This window comes from Nycticebus coucang, chromosome 4, assembly GCF_027406575.1.
Source record: "Nycticebus coucang isolate mNycCou1 chromosome 4, mNycCou1.pri, whole genome shotgun sequence".
Taxonomy (NCBI): domain Eukaryota; kingdom Metazoa; phylum Chordata; class Mammalia; order Primates; family Lorisidae; genus Nycticebus; species Nycticebus coucang.
Genome location: NC_069783.1, coordinates 22,361,508 through 22,379,627, shown reverse-complemented (window position 1 = coordinate 22,379,627; position 18,120 = coordinate 22,361,508). Strand labels below are relative to the sequence as shown.

The 18,120-nt window shown below is 47.8% G+C and overlaps 1 protein-coding gene across 4 annotated transcripts; it reads right to left on the bottom strand.

The window, feature by feature from the left end:
• Nucleotides 1–3,401: 3,401 nt before the first annotated feature.
• Nucleotides 3,402–15,976, bottom strand: FKBP1B (FKBP prolyl isomerase 1B). 4 transcript variants are annotated; one of them, XM_053589181.1, is made up of 4 exons: nt 15,810–15,976; nt 11,640–11,687; nt 5,646–5,758; nt 3,402–3,834 (listed from the first exon to the last, which is right to left on the bottom strand). In XM_053589181.1, exons 1-4 carry the CDS (start codon nt 15,844–15,846, stop codon nt 3,745–3,747), a joined length of 288 nt encoding a protein of 95 aa, XP_053445156.1. In that variant the 5' UTR covers nt 15,847–15,976; the 3' UTR covers nt 3,402–3,744. The 4 variants fall into 4 exon arrangements, with proteins under 4 accessions (XP_053445156.1, XP_053445159.1, XP_053445155.1 ...); XM_053589184.1 differs by lacking the exon at nt 3,402–3,834 and adding an exon at nt 3,857–4,509; XM_053589180.1 differs by lacking the exon at nt 3,402–3,834 and adding an exon at nt 3,857–4,464.
• Nucleotides 15,977–18,120: the final 2,144 nt, after the last annotated feature.

Here is an 18,120-nt window from a genome sequence, read left to right as displayed (position 1 = left end):
CAACCAAAAAATAGCTGGGCGTTGTGGCGGGCGCCTGTAGTCCCAGCTACTCAGGAGGCTGAGGCAAGAGAATCGCGTAAGCCCAGGAGTCGGAGGTTGCTGTGAGCTGTGTGAGGCCATGGCACTCTACCGAGGGCCATAAAGTGAGACTCTGTCTCTACAAAAAAAAAAAAAAAAGAAATCCTTTTGGGCCTGGCACACACCTATAATCCTAGCACTGTGGGAGGCCAAGGTGGGTGGATTGCCTGAGTTTGAGACCAGCCTGAGCCACAGCAAGACCTGTCTCTAAAAATAGCTGGGCGTTGTGGCAGGTGCCTGTAGTTCTAGCTATTCGGGAGGCTGAGGCAAGAGAATTGCTTGAGCCTAAGAGTTTGCTGTGAGCTATTATGGCACAGCACTCTACCAGGAGACAACAAAGTAAGACTGTCTCAAAAACAAGAAAAATACTTTATAGCTCATGAAACACCTTTCTCATTATGGGTACCCTTCCTATTGTAGGAAATGCTATTCAGAAAACAGCACATTGTTAGAAATTTGAGAGCAAGCTGCTAAGTAGTGGTGTGGTTATTATGTGTCTAAGATTGTAGTTAATAGTCTTTCCCTTTAGTTATTAAGCATCTTTATATACTTTGTACCTTAGCTCATAGCATATCTTCACCATAAATAAAATACTTACTGCTCATTCTTATCATCATGAGTTCCTGTGACTTGGAAAAATATATGGTTATTATCTCATTCATCATTGGCAGCTTGGGAGAAGATAACCATAATTTTCTTTTTATAGTTCAGGCATGGGGCAAATGGAAAAACATGGACTAATTATTTTTTGTAAAACTGGAGCCTAAAATCAATTTAAAGGGTACATATACTGGACCAAAAGCATCAATTCTACTTTTAATTATATCTGAGTGTTTTTAAAAAGCATATAAGAGAGTAGAAAGTCATTTCTGAGAAGGGTGAGTAGATAAGAAAGGAGCCACAGCTGTAATTTTCTTGTGAGTGCTTTTATGAATGCCTTATTAGTTTTTATAATGCATAGTGTGCCCTTAGGTAATGTAAGAAGAATTTTCTGAAAGACTTTCTTGTAAAGGAAAAACTGAAATTAGACTTTACTTAGGGTGTAATTTGACCAAATGGCAGCCTTGCTTGCCTCTAGTGTAGTTTTACTAATGAGAAATTCCTTCTATTAGTGATTATGACTAGTGCATCGTTTGGATTAATGTATCTGTTATCTGAATTTCATGACCTAAAGTTAAGAGTATTAAAATGTATAGGCTCCGCGCCTGTAGCTCAAGCAGCTAAGGCGCCAGCCACATACACCTGAGCTGGCGGGTTCGAATCCAGCCCGGGCCTGCCAAACAACGACAGCTGCAACAACAACAACAAAAAAAATGGCCAGGCGTTGTGGCGGGTGCCTGTAGTCCCAGCTACTTGGGAGGCGGAGGCAGAAGAATCGCTTGAGCTCAGGAGTTGGAGGTTGCTGTGAGCTGTGATGTCACAGCACTCTACCCAGGGTGACAGCTTGAGGCTCTGTCTCAAAAAAAAAAAAAATGTATAGTCACAGGCTGGACACGCTGGTTTACCTCTATAATCGTAGAACTCTGGGAGGCCAAGGCAGACGCTCAGGAGCTCGAGACCAGCCTGAGCAAGAGCAAGACCCCGTATCTAAAAAATAGCTGGGTATTGTGGGTGCCCGTAGTCCCAGCTACTAGGGAGGCTAAGGCAAGAGTATCCCTTGAGCCCAAGAGTTGGAGGTTGCTGTGAGCCATGAGGGCAACAACTTAAGACTGTCTCAAAAAAAAGTTTGAAAATAATATCACATGGCTTTTTGTGCTCCTCCTGAAGAACTTAGTGGCTCTCTATAGGACACTATCCAAACCCCTTTAGCGTACTGCATCATAATTTTCTACATCATTTTTAAGAACTCCTGGGCGGTGCCTGTGGCTCAGTGAGTAGGGCACTGGCCCCATATACCGAGGGTGGCAGTTTGAACCTGCTCCTGGCCAAACTGCAACAAAAAAATAGCCAGGCGTTGTGGCGGGCACCTATAGTCCCAGCTACTTGGGAGGCTGAGGAGTGTGAGCTGTGATGCCCTGCACTCTACGGAGGGTGACAAAATGAAACTCTCTAAAAAAAAACAAAAAAACAACTCCAGTGAAATGGGTCATTTTTTTATTTACCTGCAAAGACTAGCATATCCTTTCCAGGTGCTGGCCAATAGGTATTGCTTTTGGGTGGCATTCTCTTAGTGGGTGTCTCCTTTTACCACACAGGCTATAAATACTTCAGACCAGTGGTTCTCAACCTTCCTAATGCTGCAGCCCTTCAATACAGTTCCTGTGGGTCACAACCCACAGGTTGAGAACCACTGCTCTAGATTCAGATCTTATATGCTCCGTAATGGATGGGCCCCTGAAACAGTTCTTGGTATGTGGGTCATGGGTCATTATGAGTTTTCAGATACACAAAATCAAAAAATGTAAAATCTGCGTGGATGGAAACAAATGAAGCCCTCCCAGCAACACCAATAAGCCAAGCAAGTCGAAACTTGCACAGGTGAATCAGAAAGGATGCTGTGGCTGTGTTTCTTGTTAGTAAAATAATGGACCCTATGAGTCTGTTTCAAAACTGTCGCAGTGACTGAACATACCACAGTTATTAGTGTCATGGCAGAAAACGTGTGTGTCTTTTATAGAAAAGAAATAAATTCAGAGAAATTAGAGGTATTGGGGTCATCAAGGAAAACTGGGAAGCAAGACATTCTGCGGGAAACACCCCAGAGGGGAGTGAGTGTAGTAGCCTCTGGCTGGCCCGGTCCCACAGAAGTGTGTGTAGGAGCCATGGGTGATTAAAAAGGGTCCCCCTTTCTCATTTCATTTTCTCCACCCTAAAGCACTCTGCTCCTCAATAACTCCTCAGCCCTCGGCGGAGGAATACTGCCAGGCCTTTGTGGAGACAGATGGGGTAGATGAAGTAGCCAAGAGGACTAAGGCCCATAGCATAGCTATGACATCAAGTGACATGTATTAGTGGGTCTAAGAGTATCTGTTGCCAGCCCCTCCCTCCTCAATCTGGAAACAATTCCAGGTCAACAATGATAGGATAACCCAAACTATGGCCAAGAGTTCTTGCCCTGCTAAAAGAAGAATCTTAGTAGTCATTTTGGCCCAGGCTCCTCTGACCTACGCACAGCCCACACCAGTGAGCTGATTTTAACACCTAACTGGGGGTTCTGGATAGGTTCAGCAAACGATGACAATAAGCACTGTGTGTGGAAACAGGTAGAATTATACATTCTTCTCAGGAGTAATTCCCCAATGTAAGTTAGTCCAAATCTAGATGAAATGAGGCAGCATGTGTGACAACAAGCTCAGAATTGCATTCTTTTCAAAATTAACTTCCTGATGTGAGTTAGTGCATGGTTCCAAGCCCTTAACACACCTTCATTTGTTCAGACACACAAGGTGTTTTGTTTCTATCTAAGCTTGTCTCTCTTCCTCCAGTCTAAACACATAGAGATTGCAAGGTCACATAGGGGCTCAAATCCCACATTCGATTGCTAGGCTGCAGGATTTCAACACTGTATTATTGCTTTAATTAGGAAGAGGAGAATTCTTAGTCTGTGACATGGGTAGCAAGTAATACCTACCTTGCATGGTTGCTTGGAAGATTGGTGGTGTTTTTATTTAAAAGTATATAGAACAAGGCCCAGCACGTTCGATGCTCACATTGTAGCTATTATATTTATTGTCTCTCTCCTAGCCACTTGGAACCCTCTTTTCCATTCTTTTTCCCATGGACAAACTGGCTTGTGGTCCTTAAAGCACTTCCTACCTATAATAAGAATGGACAGGAATTTGTCAAGCACAGAACCTTTATTTTATATATTATTTCCAAAGAGGACATTGTTTGAGCAGCCAACAGAATTTATAGAGAGAGAAAGTGACAGCAAAGGTAACTGGCTCAAGTCCCTCTGTGTACACCATGTACATTTCATATCTGAGCACCTTGTGTGTCTGGCTTAAGTGAAGGTAAGGCAGTGTTGATTGTGCGAACAAGAAATCTGCATTCCGTGATCAGGAATGGCTACTACATGCATCACACAAAATGCGCAACCTAAAATGTTTCCATCTGCAACCAAAGTTTCCTCGAGCAAGGATGTGCATGAACAGTGACAAACAGAGCAATTTGGGCAGAGAGCATGGATAATGCCGTGGGGCGGTGAGGTCAGCACACTGATCAAAAGCCCCAAACAAGAGGGGCCATCCCAGTGACAGAGCAGGCTAGGAGGGTGAGCCGCAACCATCTCCAGCCACCTCGAGTTCCTTCCTGCCTTCACTCTAAGTTGAGCAGCTCCACGTCAAAGATGAGGGTGGCATTGGGAGGGATGACACCGGGGTGGCCCGTGGCTCCATATGCCACATCAGGGGTGCAGGTCAGCTTCGCCCTCTGCCCCAAGCTCATCTAGCAGGGATGGGGGCAGATGGGGAGAGGAGAAAGAGGACCCAGCTTGATTTAAAAGAAAAAAGTTAGATGACTATGGCATTTTCCCAAACCATCCTCAAGGTAACTCTGAAGATCTGAGTTTTATATGTAGTACATTGAAATTATGCCAAGAACCGTAGCAATGCAAGACTCTGCCTCGGAATAGCAGAAACTTGCCTATGAGACAATAACCTCCACAAATTCATTCAACTGCAAAACATTACCATTTATTCATTTTGTGTGTGGCCCAAACACTTCTACTTATTCATAATTGTTCCTCACCCTCTTCAAAAGAAGTCTAAAGACGGTATATAAAGAGCATAGGTACACACTCAAGTAAGGTACAGGAGCAGTTCGTTGAAGAGGTTCAGAGACTAGAGGCCACAAAAAGGTGACCAAGGCCAAGAGACCTAGTGCAATGGAGCGTCACGTGACTTCACAGACAGACCAAGGAACGTGAGCTTGAACCAGGGCTCCTCACGACAGTCATCAAGCACCCACTTGGTGTTCATTGAAGAAATATAAATAAATCAATTTTTGCATTTTGAATAATTGATTAAAATTTGAAGAGGTAGATTAATAGTATTGTACCAATATTCTGGTTTTGATAACCGTACTATGGTTGTAAGATACACATATTAACACTTGGGGAAGCTGGGTAGAGTATGTGGGAACTCTGTACTAAATTTCTGTAATATTTTTATAAGTCTGAAATTGCTTCCAAAGAAGTTAAAAACAAAAATAAAAAACTTTGGCCTGGGCAGCGCCTGTGGCTCAAAGGAGTAGGGCACCGGCCCCATATGCTAGAGGTGGCGGGTTCAAGCCCTGCCCTGGCCAAAAATTGCAAAAAAAGAAAAAAAAAAAAAAACCTTGGCCTACCCCACCCCAACTTTTCTGCTGCCTCAGTCCTGATAGCTGGTAGACTATAGCTAGCCCATAGGGAGAGCTTGGGATGAGGGCACCGTGACATAAAAGAAGCATGCTGGCAAAGAAGGGGTGGGATTGAGGGCCCCGTGACATAAAAGAAGGGGTGGGGACACAAAGCCAGAAGTCAACGCTAGATGGCACTGGTGTGCCCTGGAGGTAGTCAAAGCAGTAGGCTGAGGGTGGAGGTCAAGGGCTGGATGCCAAATCCCCTTTAACGTGTATCTTCATCCTACCTGGGCTGCACCATCTTCAAAACCTTTGATGACTTCCTGTTTGCCAATTCTGAACTTGAAAGGTTTGTTTCTGTCTCTGGATGAATCGAATTTCTTCCCATTTTGGAGCATTCCTGTCAAAGCAAGAATAGGTTGCAAAAGAGCTGTGGTCATGAGTTAACTCCCAGTTCAGACTGAGAGTGTGGAAATAGAATTCCTCCTCTGCACACACCTGCTCCTCTTTCAATCCTCCCATCTGTCCTGTTGCCCAGCAAGAAACCTGGACACACCTCCCTCTTCCTCACCCCCACGTACAACTTTTCACCAAGTCCTACATGTCTTAGGAATCCACCTGTTTTCCACTTCTCTTATCACAATCTCGTGGACAGGAACAACCTTCTATTTGGTCTTTTTGTTCCTCTCTTGTCCACCAGTCCATTTTCCACTCTGCACCCAGACTTATTTTTTTAATTTTTTTTTTTTTTTTAGACAGAGTCTTACTTTATCGCACTTAGTAGAGTGCTGTGGCATCACAGTTCACAGCAACCTCCAACTCCTGAGCTCAGGTGATTCTCTTGCCTCAGCCTCCTGAGTAGCTGGAACTACAGGCGTCCACCACAATGCCAGGCTACTTTTTTGTTGTTGTTGCAGTTTGGCCAGGGTCAAGTTTGCACCTGCCACCCTCAGTACATGGGGCCAGCATTCTATCCACTGAACCACAGGTGCCACCCATTTTTTTTTTTACTCTTTAAATGCAAATATGATCATATTACTTCTCTGCTTAAAATACTTTAATAGTTCCCCAGGGGAGAATCTAAATGCCTACTGTGCATACAAGCCCTTCCAGGCCCATACAGGTCTGCCTTACAACCCTCTCTCCGCTCTCCTCCCCTTCCCCCTGTGTCCCATTCAGGTCACACCTTTCTCAAATTCCTCTGCACTTTACAACTGTTTTGTGCTACTTCCTCAAACTAAAGATCTATGTTCCCAGATATTCTAGCCTCGGGTTGAGTCCTCATTTAAGGTTCTCCCAAAATGCTAACCCCAAAGGTCACGTCATCCCCTACTGCATGAACAGTGTAAGGTAACTTAGCCAGTCAGTCAGTGGTAGCCTTCAGACCCCACACAAATAGGGCTGTTTAAAACCAGAGCACTCCAGATGCTTTCTCCAGCAGTTAGAAGTTTCCCTCAGCCTCTGCTACAGATACCTTATCATCCCTGATGTCCACATGTCGTTTCAACCCAGAAGCCCAAGAACTATTTCCAACTCTAACTGGTGACTCTAACTCAAAGATTGGACCTTCTATAAGTGATACTACTTCATGACAGCTTCCTGCAGCCTCTGTACCACCACAAGACTACAGAAAGAGCTATCCTATAAATCCAGAGACCAGGTTCTAGCTACACTTGGGCACTAACTCATTCTGTGATGCTAGACAATCACTTCCTTTCTTAGGGCCTCAGATTTGCTGTGTTTAACATAGAAGGGTGGCCCAGCTTAGTGTCTGAGCATCCGTAATTTCTTTCTTTCTTTTTTTGCAGTTTTTGGCCAGGGCTGGGTTTGAACCCACCACCTCCAGCATATGGGGCTGGCACCCTACTCCTTTGAGCCACAGGCGCCACCCGAGCATCCATAATTTCAATTACTAATTCCTACAACTCAAATGTATACTAGGCTGGTGCAGCAGCTCACACCTATAATCCTATCCCTCTGGGAGGCCAAGACAGGAGGCTCAGGAGTTGGAGACCAGCCTGAGCAAGAGTGAGATCCCATCTCTGCAAAAACTAAAAAAATTAGCTGGGCATTATGGCACAGACCAGTAGTCCCAGCTACTCAGGAGGCTGAGGCAGGAGGACCACCTGAACCCAGGAGTTTGAGGTTGCTGTGAATTATGATGACCCCATGCATGCTAGCTGGCTGGAGAGACAGAGCAAAAATATAAATGCAATGAAATGAAATAAAATGAAATATAAAACAAAATAATACAATTAAATGAAATCAATATCCCAGGAGTTGGAGGTTGCTGTGAGCTGTGTGAGGCCACGGCACTCTACCGAGGGCCATAAAGTGAGACTCTGTCTCTACAAAAAAAAAAAAAAAAAAATGAAATCAATACTAGAGAAACAGCCTTATTTATCTACTTTCCGGGTAAAACAAATTGGGCTCTTGTGCTGGGTACTAAATGAGGCAAAAGAGAAAATCCTTCTGGTTACACAGAGATATACACAGATGGATGCGAAGGAGATCAAATACAAACTCATGCATACTCACAGGTTGCTAAGATATTCAAATACACAGAGATAGTTATGCATGCTTACATGCACTTACGCATACACACCCGGGAGAAAAACCCTGACGGCCAAACAGATGCTAAGAAAATATTTAGAGACACAGATATACATACTTTCTCGCAGACATATACTTGGACTTGCACAGGGATATGTACACATATATATACTCACCTTCACACACTCCATTTATAGAGTGACATTTTCATTCCCCAATTTCTTCAGGTTTCATATGACTTAATCTACACAGTTATCTACTGCTACAAGTTTAACCAAAACCATGCAGTCCAGAAACAGAGCTACATATATATGGTTACTTGATTAGACAAAGATGACACGGCAGTGTAAAAAATAAAGGATGATTTTTGGATTAAGGTTGTTGAATCAATTGTATATCAATATGGGAAAAAAATGAACCTTGAACCCACACAGAAACCAAATCCAGCTGAATCATAAACCTGACTATGAAAATTAAAACAATAAAGCTTCTACAATATAATAAATAGAAAATATAGCTGGAGATGGTGACTCATGCCTGTAATCCTAGCCCTCTGGGAGGCTGAACTGGGAAGATCCCTTGAGCTCAGGAGTTTGAGACCAACCTGAGCAACAGCGAGACTCTGTCTCTACTAAAATACAGAAAAATATTCTTTCTAAAAATAGAAAAATATCTGAGTGTTGTGCTAGACACCAGTAGTCCCAGCTACTTGGGATGATGAGACAGGAGGATTGCTTGAGCCCAGGAGTTTGAGGTTGCTGTGAGCTATGAAGCCACAGCACAGCGGGTGCCTATGGTCCCAGGTACTGGGGAGGTTGAAGCAAGAGGATTGCTGAGCCCAAGATGTCTCAAAAGAAAAAAAAAAAAAAATAGCCGGGCGTTGTGGCCGGCGCCTGTAATCCCAGCTGCTCGGGAGGCTGAGGCAGGAGAATCGCAGAAGCCCCAGAGCTAGAGGTTGCTGTGAGTCCTGTGACATCATGGCACTCTACTGAAGGCGGTAAAGTGAGACTCTGTCTCTACAAAAAAAAAAAAAAAAGAAAGAAAATATATAAAGTCCAAAGACAGGCAAAACCAATCCATGAGGGGAAAAGTCATAATAATAATTACCAGGCCAGTGAGGTGGCTCACGCCTGTAATCCTAACACTCTGGGAGGCTGAGGCAGGTGGATTGCCTGAGCTCAGGAGTTGGAAACCAGCCTGAGCAAGAGTGAGACCCCACCTCTAAAAATAGCCAAGCATTGTGGTGGGCACCTATAGTCCCAGCTACTTAGGGGGCTGGGGCAAGAGGATCACCTTGTCCAAGAGTTTGAAGTCGAGGTGAGCTATGATGATGCCACCGCACTCTACCAACGGTGACAAAGTTAGACCCTGCCTCAAAAAAGAAAAAAAAATAAGAATAATTACCTTTAAGGATGGGAGAGGCATGGCATAGACATGGCATTACCAGGGTGCTGGTAATGTTTTTGTTTATCTGGGTGGTAGTTATGTAAGTGTGATCACTTAAAAAAATTCATAGTGGCCAGGCCCAGTGGCTCTTGCCTATAATCCAGCACTTGGGAAGGCCAAGGCAGGTGAATTGCTTGAGCTCATGAGCAAGAGTGAGACATCCCCAGCCCTATCTCTACTAAAAAAAAAAAAGAGAGAGAAAAACTGAGGCAAGTATATCACTTGAGCCCAAGAGTTTGAGGTTGCTGAGAGCCATGATACCATGGCACTCTACCAAAGGTGACAAAGTGAGACTGTCTCAAAAAAATAAAAAATAAAAATAAAAAATTCAGGTCAGGCATGATGGCTCACCCCTGTAATCCTAGCACTCTGGGAAGCTGAGGCATGTGGATTGCCTGAGCTCAGGAGTTTGAGACCCGCCTCTAAAAAACAAAAAATAGGCTCGGTGCCTATAGCTCAGTGGCTAGGGTGCCAGCCACATACACCAGACCCGGCAGGTTCAAACCCAGCCTGGGCCTGCCAAACAACAATGACAACTACAACCAAAAAATAGCCAGTGTTGTGGCAAGTGACTGTAGTCCCAGCTACTTGGGAGGCTGAGACCAGAGAATCACTTGAGCCCAGGAGTTTGAGGTTGCTGGAGCTGTGATGCCATTGCACTCTACTGAGGGTGCAAAGTGAGACTTTGTCTCAAAAAGAAAAAATGAAAAAATTCATTGAGCTGTGCATCTTAAATTATGGTCTTTACAATAATTATTAAGAAAAAAAGGTTGGGGTGGCTCCTGTGGCTCAAGGAGTAGGACGCCCATTGGCTCCATATACCAGAGGTGGCGGGTTCAAACCCAGCCCAGGCCAAAAACTGCAAAAAAAAAAAAAAAAGTAAGAAAAAAAAGGCTGCCACAAGTCCCATACAGTCTTCTGCTGTGTTTCTTTCATTCTTTCTTTTTTTTCTTTTAAAGAAGGTCGTCTCACTCTTGTTCAGGCTGGTCTCGAACTCCTGAGCTCAGATGATCTACCCACCTTGGCCTCCCAGTGCTAGGATTATAGGTATGAGCCACCATGCCTAGCCCCTTCTGCTATGTTTAATAAGACAGTTTCTCCCTAAACCAGAGCTGGTCATAGCTGATGTTAATGTTTAATAAACATCACGTGCTCCATGTATGTGCTATGAAAAGATTTTGCAAAAAGATTTTGTGGTTTCAGTAACTTGATCAATACCAGTCTGTCTATAACACACAGAACAGATAAATCAATTACATGGGTCAGAAGCCCCAGAGGACCCATGGTAATTAGGCCATATCACCAGGAGATAAAACATAGCTCCAGCCCACTGACGTCAGCAACTGGCAACACAACTGTCAAGAAACATCCACACTGCGTGCCTAGAATTAACCTTGTGCTTCACACGGGCCCACAGAACTGCTAAAAATGGCCCCATCTGAAAGTGTCCTAGGAATTAAACTGGCCTTGCTATATGCTAAGTGGTTGTCACCAAGTTTGCCACACTGGGAAGCAGGTCACAAGTCAGGGTGCTCACCCCCCTTGGAACAAACACCTGCTCATGATCTTGGCACCAGCAGTCCTGCAGAACTCATCTAAAATGCCCCTTAGCCCACCCACCCAGCCTCCAAATACAGGGTGTCTAAGAGGGTCAGCCCAGAGGTGGGACCCTCCTCTGGGGGTCCTCTGGGCTCCCTCAGCATCCAGAGACAAGCACTCCCGTCACCCCACCCCTCACACTGCATAGATGCCTCCAGGCCACATGCCTGCCCTCTCTCCTCCACAGCCCAGTGAAGGCAGGATCCTCCCTTATACCTCATCTTCGTGCTCCTTGTGCCTAGCAGGGAATGGCTCATGACCAGTAGGCTGAATTGAATAGTCTCTCTCTAAAAAGATTAAGGAAATTCTGAGGAAGCCAACCTCCTCTTTTCTAATGATATTCATAGGATGAAGAGTTTCAGAACTCTCAGAGCTATAAGAGGAGTTTCCAAACAGCAGACAGAACCAGGAGGGCCAAGGGTCCATGATGCCTGCAACAGAGGGAAGGGAACTAGAGGTTCTTGACTCACCCAGAAGCCCTTGCTGGTATAAGGAGGGGAAAGATTTGACCTTTCTCATATCTACAAGACTGGCTTGGAGCAGGGTGGTAGCGATCACAAGCAGACCCAGCTGCCTTGGATTCTGGGGCTGATCCAGGAAGCAGACACCCCAAGAGGGGCTCAGAGGAGAGCTGTGCCTTGGGAAGGGCAGGCCTGGGTGAGGACTATGGGAGAGAGGCCTACCTGTATAGTGCACCACACATGTCTGGCCCTTCTTGGGGAATGTCCTTCCTGCAAAGAGACATGAGGGCAGATGAAGGAACAGGGTACTGGAAAAACTCACCTGGGATATTCAGGTGTGATCCTGACCAAAAGCTCAGGCCCATGTTTCCCTCCATACTGTGGAGATGCCCATGGCCCCAGTTCTGGCTCTGTGCCTTGTATGAGCCAGGACTAGTCACATCACCTCTCTGACCTGGATTGGAACTTTATTTCCTTGGTTTTCTCAACTCTGCTCTCTCCTGGGCTTTTTCTTTTTCCCCCTTTCTTTGATTATTCCTTTTACTTTATCTGTAGAAGCCCTCCATGTGCCAGGCCTAGATTAGATTCCAGAGACACAGGGCAATGTATGAACTCATGAGGGAGTTAGGGAAATAGACACTAGAAAATACTAGACTATAATGTAGAGTGATGGCTGCTGCTGAGAAGGGATAAAACATAATCATTCACAAATATTTAGAGAACCTACTAAGGGGCAGGCCTGCACCTATCCCCGGGTATACAGCAGTGAATGCTACAAAGGAGCCCTCTGCTCTTTTGGAGTTACATTGTAAGCAGGGAGACAAGTAATATTCAAACAAGATAATTATGGGTTGTGATGAGTACACTAATGAAAAAAAAACCACAGAGGTGAATCAAAGGGAGTTACAGTGGGACAGGCCATTTTAGAAAAGAGTGATCCAGGATGGCTCTCAGAGAAGGTGATCTTTAAGCTGGAACTTGGAGGATCTGCAAAGTGCTGGGAGAGAGCACTCCAGGAAGGAGTAGCAAGTGTGCAGAATCAGCATATCTGCAGAACAGAAAGGCAGCTAAGTGCTGGAAAGAGGGGAGAGGGGAGAGAAGTGGGAAAGAGCCCGATCGTGCTGGGCTTACAGAGCCGTATTTAACACTAAGTGCAACAGAAAACCACTGGAGGGTTTTAAGCAAGAGAATGACATAATCTGAATTAAGATTTTATAAGATCACTCTGGCTGCTGTGTATAGGTTGGACAGTTAGGCGTCTGTTCCAATAATCCAGACAAGAAATCAATAGTGGCTTGATTTAAGGTAGTGGCAGCAGAGAAGGGAGCAAAATAGATTGGAGACGTATTTTAGAAGCTGAGCTGATGGGCATGCAAACAAACTAAAAATGGGGTTGAGGATGAGGGAAAAGGAGAAGCCAAGACCAATGCTTGGGTTTTCTTTTTCTTCTTTGTAGAGACAGTCTCACTTTAACCCCCTCGGTAGTGTGGTGGCATTACACAGCTCATAGCAACCTCCAACTCCTGGGCTTAGGCGATTCTCTTACCTCAGCCTCCAGAGTAGCTGGGACCACAGGTGCCCACCACAACGCCCCGCTATTTTTTTGTTGCAGTTTGGCCTGGGCTGGGTTTGAACCTGTCACCCTCCGTTTATGGGCTGGCGCCCTACCCACTGAGCCATAGGCGCCGCCCAATGCTTGGTTTTTCAGTTTGGGCAGTTGGAGGGACAGTGCAGCCATTCCCTGAAATGAGGATGGATTTGCACCAGTGGCGATCTTGAGATGCCCATTACACATCTGAGTGTATGTGGCACGTAGGCAGATGGAGAGTCTATACTGGAGGTATAAATTTGGGTAGATTTGAAGCTATGCAGCTGGATAACAAAGCCTAGGGAAGGCTGACTGGAGCCAATGTTTAGAGGACTCTAGGGGAATCTTGAGGAGGGAGTAACCCAGTCTGGGAAACCATCATAGAGGAGATAATGGGTAAACCAGTCTTAAAAGATAAGTAAGTTTACCAGAGGAAGTAAAGGGACATAATCTGGGAAGAGGGAACTACACATAAAGACATGGTCAGAGGTCTGGAGCCCAGCAAGAGAATTCCTGTTCCTTTCACTGCTGTAACCCTGGGACTAGCACACAGGACATGTCCACTAAATAAGTGCCCAATGAATGGTGTGTTCAACAACTTGCAGGCAGCTTGGTAAAAGCTGGAGGAAAAGCTGGTGGTGGGACAGGCAGTGAGAAACGAAGTTGTGGTGTGGAAGGTCAGAACAGACCACATAGCTAAGGGAAGTTCTGCCTATAGTAGAAGGAAGAGTCAGTCATTAAAAGCTTTTCTGCCCACTCGGCGCCTGTGGCTCAAGCGGCTAAGGCGCCAGCCACATACACCTGAGCTGGCGGGTTCGAATCCAGCCCGGCCCGCCAAACAACAATGACAGCTGCAACCAAAAAATAGCTGGGCATTGTGGCGGGCGCCTGTAGTCCCAGCTACTTGGGAGGCGGAGACAGGAGACTCGCTTGAGCCCAGGAGTTGGAGGTTGCTGTGAGCTGTGATGCCATAGCCTTCTACCCAGGGCAACAGCTTGAGGCTCTGTCTCAAAAAAAAAAAAAATAAATAAATAAATAAAAGATTTTCTGCCTAGGGTGGTGCTTGTGGCTCAGTGAGTGGGGCGCTGGCCCCATATACCGAGGGTGGCGGGTTCAAACCTGGCCTCGGCCAAACTGCAACCAAAAAATAGCCGGGCGTTGTGGCGGGCGCCTGTAGTCCCAGCTGTTCGGGAGGCTGAGGCAAGAGAATCACGTAAGCCCAAGAGTTAGAGTTTGCTGTGAGCTGTGTGACGCCACGGCACTCTACCCGAGGGCGGTACAGTGAGACTCTGTCTCTACGAAAAAAAAAAAAAAGATTTTCTGCCTGAAGCAAGGACATGGTCAAATACGCACTTAATTTAATTTATTTAATTAATTAATTTATTTTGAGACAGTCTCATTGGGCCGCCCTCAGTAGAGTACTATGGCGTCACAGCTCACAGCAACCTCAAGCTCTTGGGCTTAAGTGATTCTCTTGCCTCAGCTTCCCAAGTAGCTGGGACTACAGGCACGCACCACAACGCCTGGCTATTTTTTGGTTGTAGTTGTCATTGTTATTTGGCAGGCCCCAGCCAGGCTCGAACCCACCAGCTCTAGTGTATGTGGCTGGTGCCCTAGCCACTGAGCTATAGGCCCTGAGCCTTTTTTTTTTTTTTTTTGAGACAAAGTCTCACTATGTTGCCTTTGGTAGGTTGCTGTGAGCTGTGACATGATAGCACCCTACTGAGGGCGACATAATGAGACTCTGTCTCAAAAAATGAAAATAAAAATAAAAATAATAAAAAGAGTCCTCAGGTTGTGATGTAGAAAATGAGTGGGAGTGAGACTGAAGGCAGAGAGGCGAGTCTGAAGGTGGGGAGGTCAGTGCAGGGGCTGTGGCCCGGATGGGTTTGACAAGGATCCAGGGAGATGCCTCCTGGGACCCAGCACCAAGGTTAAGGGTGGCCTGGAACCAAGAAGCCCTCCAGTGCCCTGGGAAGTGGGGTTGTCAATACTGTCTAATCAAAAGCTTGCCTGTCAAACACTGCAGACATGCAGGTTTCCGTCTGAATTAAATTTTAAGAAAAAAAAAGACCTGGCAATTCCTTTCATACTCAGACCCATAATCACATACAGGTGAATGCTGCTCGTCTGGGAGACCGGGGACAGAGAATAGGGGCAGGGAGGGTGGACAACAAGAGTTGTGTTTGAGACTTGCTGACTCAGAGGTATCCCGAGACACGCAGGTAGACGTCCAGCAGTAGGTTGGGGGTCTGGGCTTAGGGGCTTAAAGGCGGAGGCCACGGGAGGGGACAGGAAGGCCAAGGAGGCTGATTGAGGCGGGGAAAATGAAGCGAGACGCCGAGGCGGCGGAGGGAGCGCAGCCCCCTTCCCAGACGGGCTCCGTCCCGGCGCCTCTCACTGCCCAACCGCGGGGCACGCGTTCCCAGCGCAGCGGACCCCAAACAGGTCCTTTCCCGGTTTCCAGAGCTCACTCCGCAGGTCAGAGAAAGCAGAGCTGAACCCCGGCCCTAAGAAATCAGCACCCAGCTGATTGCCAGCTGAAATACCCTGGGGTGGCGGCAAGGCGCCGACCCCCACCCCGGCCTCAGCCTTCGTTGCTCCAGGTGAGTGGGAGAGGTAGGGGATGGGGAGGGTCTTCCCCTCGACCCCCAGGCGTCCGGTCGGGGACCTCCTCCCGCCGCCCCCGTCCCAGCCCCTCCCCGCCTCTGCGTCCTCGGCGGCCGCTCGGAATCTGACCCCCCGCCCGCCGGGCTCCGCCCCGGGACCCCTCCTCCTCGCCCCCTCCCTGGGAAGCCCGGTACCGTCTCCGGGAGAGATGGTCTCGATCTCCACGCCCATCGCTGTCCCGCAGGCCACGCCTCCGGGGGTCCCCGCCGCTGCCCCGACCCCGGCTCCGCTCCAGCCCCGGCCCCTCAGGCGCCGCCGCTGCCTCCCCGCCGCCGCTGCAGAGCCGGAGGAGGTGCGGCTGGAGTCGGGACCTGCGCGGGGAGGGGCCACGGGACGGGGCGGCGGGGCGGAGCCGTGCGGAAAGGTGGGGTCGGCCGGGGCGGGGCCCGGGGGAAGGGACCCGCGAAACAGCGCCCCTTGGACTGGAGAGCGTGGTTAGCGAGGCAGGCGGACGCTCGCGGACCACCCCTCCATCCACCCATCCCTCCACCCCTCCATCCACCTCTCTCTCATCCACCCCTCCATCCACCTCCCTCCACCCATCCCTCCACCCCTCCATCCAACCCCCCTCCACCCCCATCCACCCATCCATCCACCCCTTCCTCCACCCCTCCATCCACCCATCCCTCCACCCCTCCATCCACCCCTCCATCCATCCATCCACCTCTCCATCCACCCATCCCTCCACCCCTCCATCCACCCCTCCATCCACCCATCCACCTCTCTATCCACCCATCCATCCACCCATCCGCCTCTCTATCCACCCATCCATCCACCCACCCATCCCTCCACCCCTCCATCCACCCCTCCATCCACCCATCCACCTCTCTATCCACCCATCCATCCACCCACCCATCCCTCCACCCCTCCATCCACCCCTCCATCCACCCATCCATCCACCCCTCCATGCACCCATCCACCCCTCCATCACCCATCCATCCACCCACCCATCCCTCCACCCATCCATCCACCCCTCCATCCACCCCCTCCATCCACCCATCCACCTCTCCATCCACCCTTCCATCCACCCATCCCTCCACTCATCCATCCACCCATCCACCCCTCCCTCCACCCATCCATCCACCCATCTACCCCTCCATCCACCCCTCCATCCACTCCTCTATCCACCCACCCATCCATCCATCCATCCATCCACTCTATATATACTTGTTTAGCACTTACTCTGTGCTAAGCTCTGGGAAGTCAACCTGTTTCTAACGGGGAGAAGGCTGGCCATTAAACCATTGCTAGACACTCAGTGTCATGGAGTTCAGAGGGTTATGGAAGCCCCAGAGAGGTACCTTTCCCTCTCTAGGCTTTCTGGGTTGCAGGAGCGGGGCGGGGGGAGGGAGGACATAGTCATTGCTGACTCTCCCCCCACCCACCCTGAACCCTATTTGCTATCATGGGTAGTTCTGCCACACAGAACTTGGGTTCCCTCTATACCAACTGAATTAAGATGGAATCGCAGTTCTCCAGGAACTAAATCTGGGACGGCTGGGGACACATTTACCCGGGGGAGTGATTAGTGCTGTGGAACGAATCAGTGAATAAATAAATGCTATGCCATACCGCCTCTACCCAAAATAAATCCAAGAATCCAAAAAGGTATGTTTGGAGGAGATAACATTTGCTTGAAGTATGAAAGGGACTTTTTAAAAAGTGAAAAATCGTTTCTCTTTTTTTCCACTTATTCTTACCTGAATTGTTTCAAATATTGATGTGAAGGTATGATTCTGAAAAGTGGTGCTAGAAGATGGGCAGAGGGAGAAAATGGTGCCCAGGTGCCATAGGGGTATTCTTCCTCCATCTTCCCACGCACCCCCTCGTCCAGATGGTTAGGTCAGACGTGAGCGTCCCCGAAGGAGGACTGGCTGTGTTCAGGAAAGGTGATGGTCAACTGTACTGTGAGGGTCAGGATCAGAAATTCCCATGGGGCCCTCCAAGGCCCAGAGTCTTCCAAGAATGTAGTTGTCTAAAGAAGTCTAGAGATGCCCTAGAACATGGGGTATGGTCATGGCCAGGCACGTTTGGGGTAGGTATAGGATTTGTGAGTGGGACAGGCCCAGGAAGCAACTTTAGGTGAATGCACAATATTTTGTGTGCAGATAAGAACATTATTCTGGGGATATTTTATCAGATTTTAAAAGGGGTCTCAACTTCTTCCTTGCCACCCCACACAATCCTTGCCCAAACCATGCTGACCCCTGGAGCTCCTGAATCGCTGAGAACTGGAGAAACACTAAAAGCGCTTAAGGGAGAAATCGCGGCTGGCAAGTGGTGGACTTTCACCAGGACTACAACTCCCAGCGATCCCTGCGGCAAAACCCGGGCTTGTTGGCCAGTGGGAAAGACCCTTCTAACATGACAGAATCAACAGCCAATAGGCAGAGGAAATAGACAAGCTTGTCGGGCCACCGCTCACCTATCAGGGAACAGAAGGTA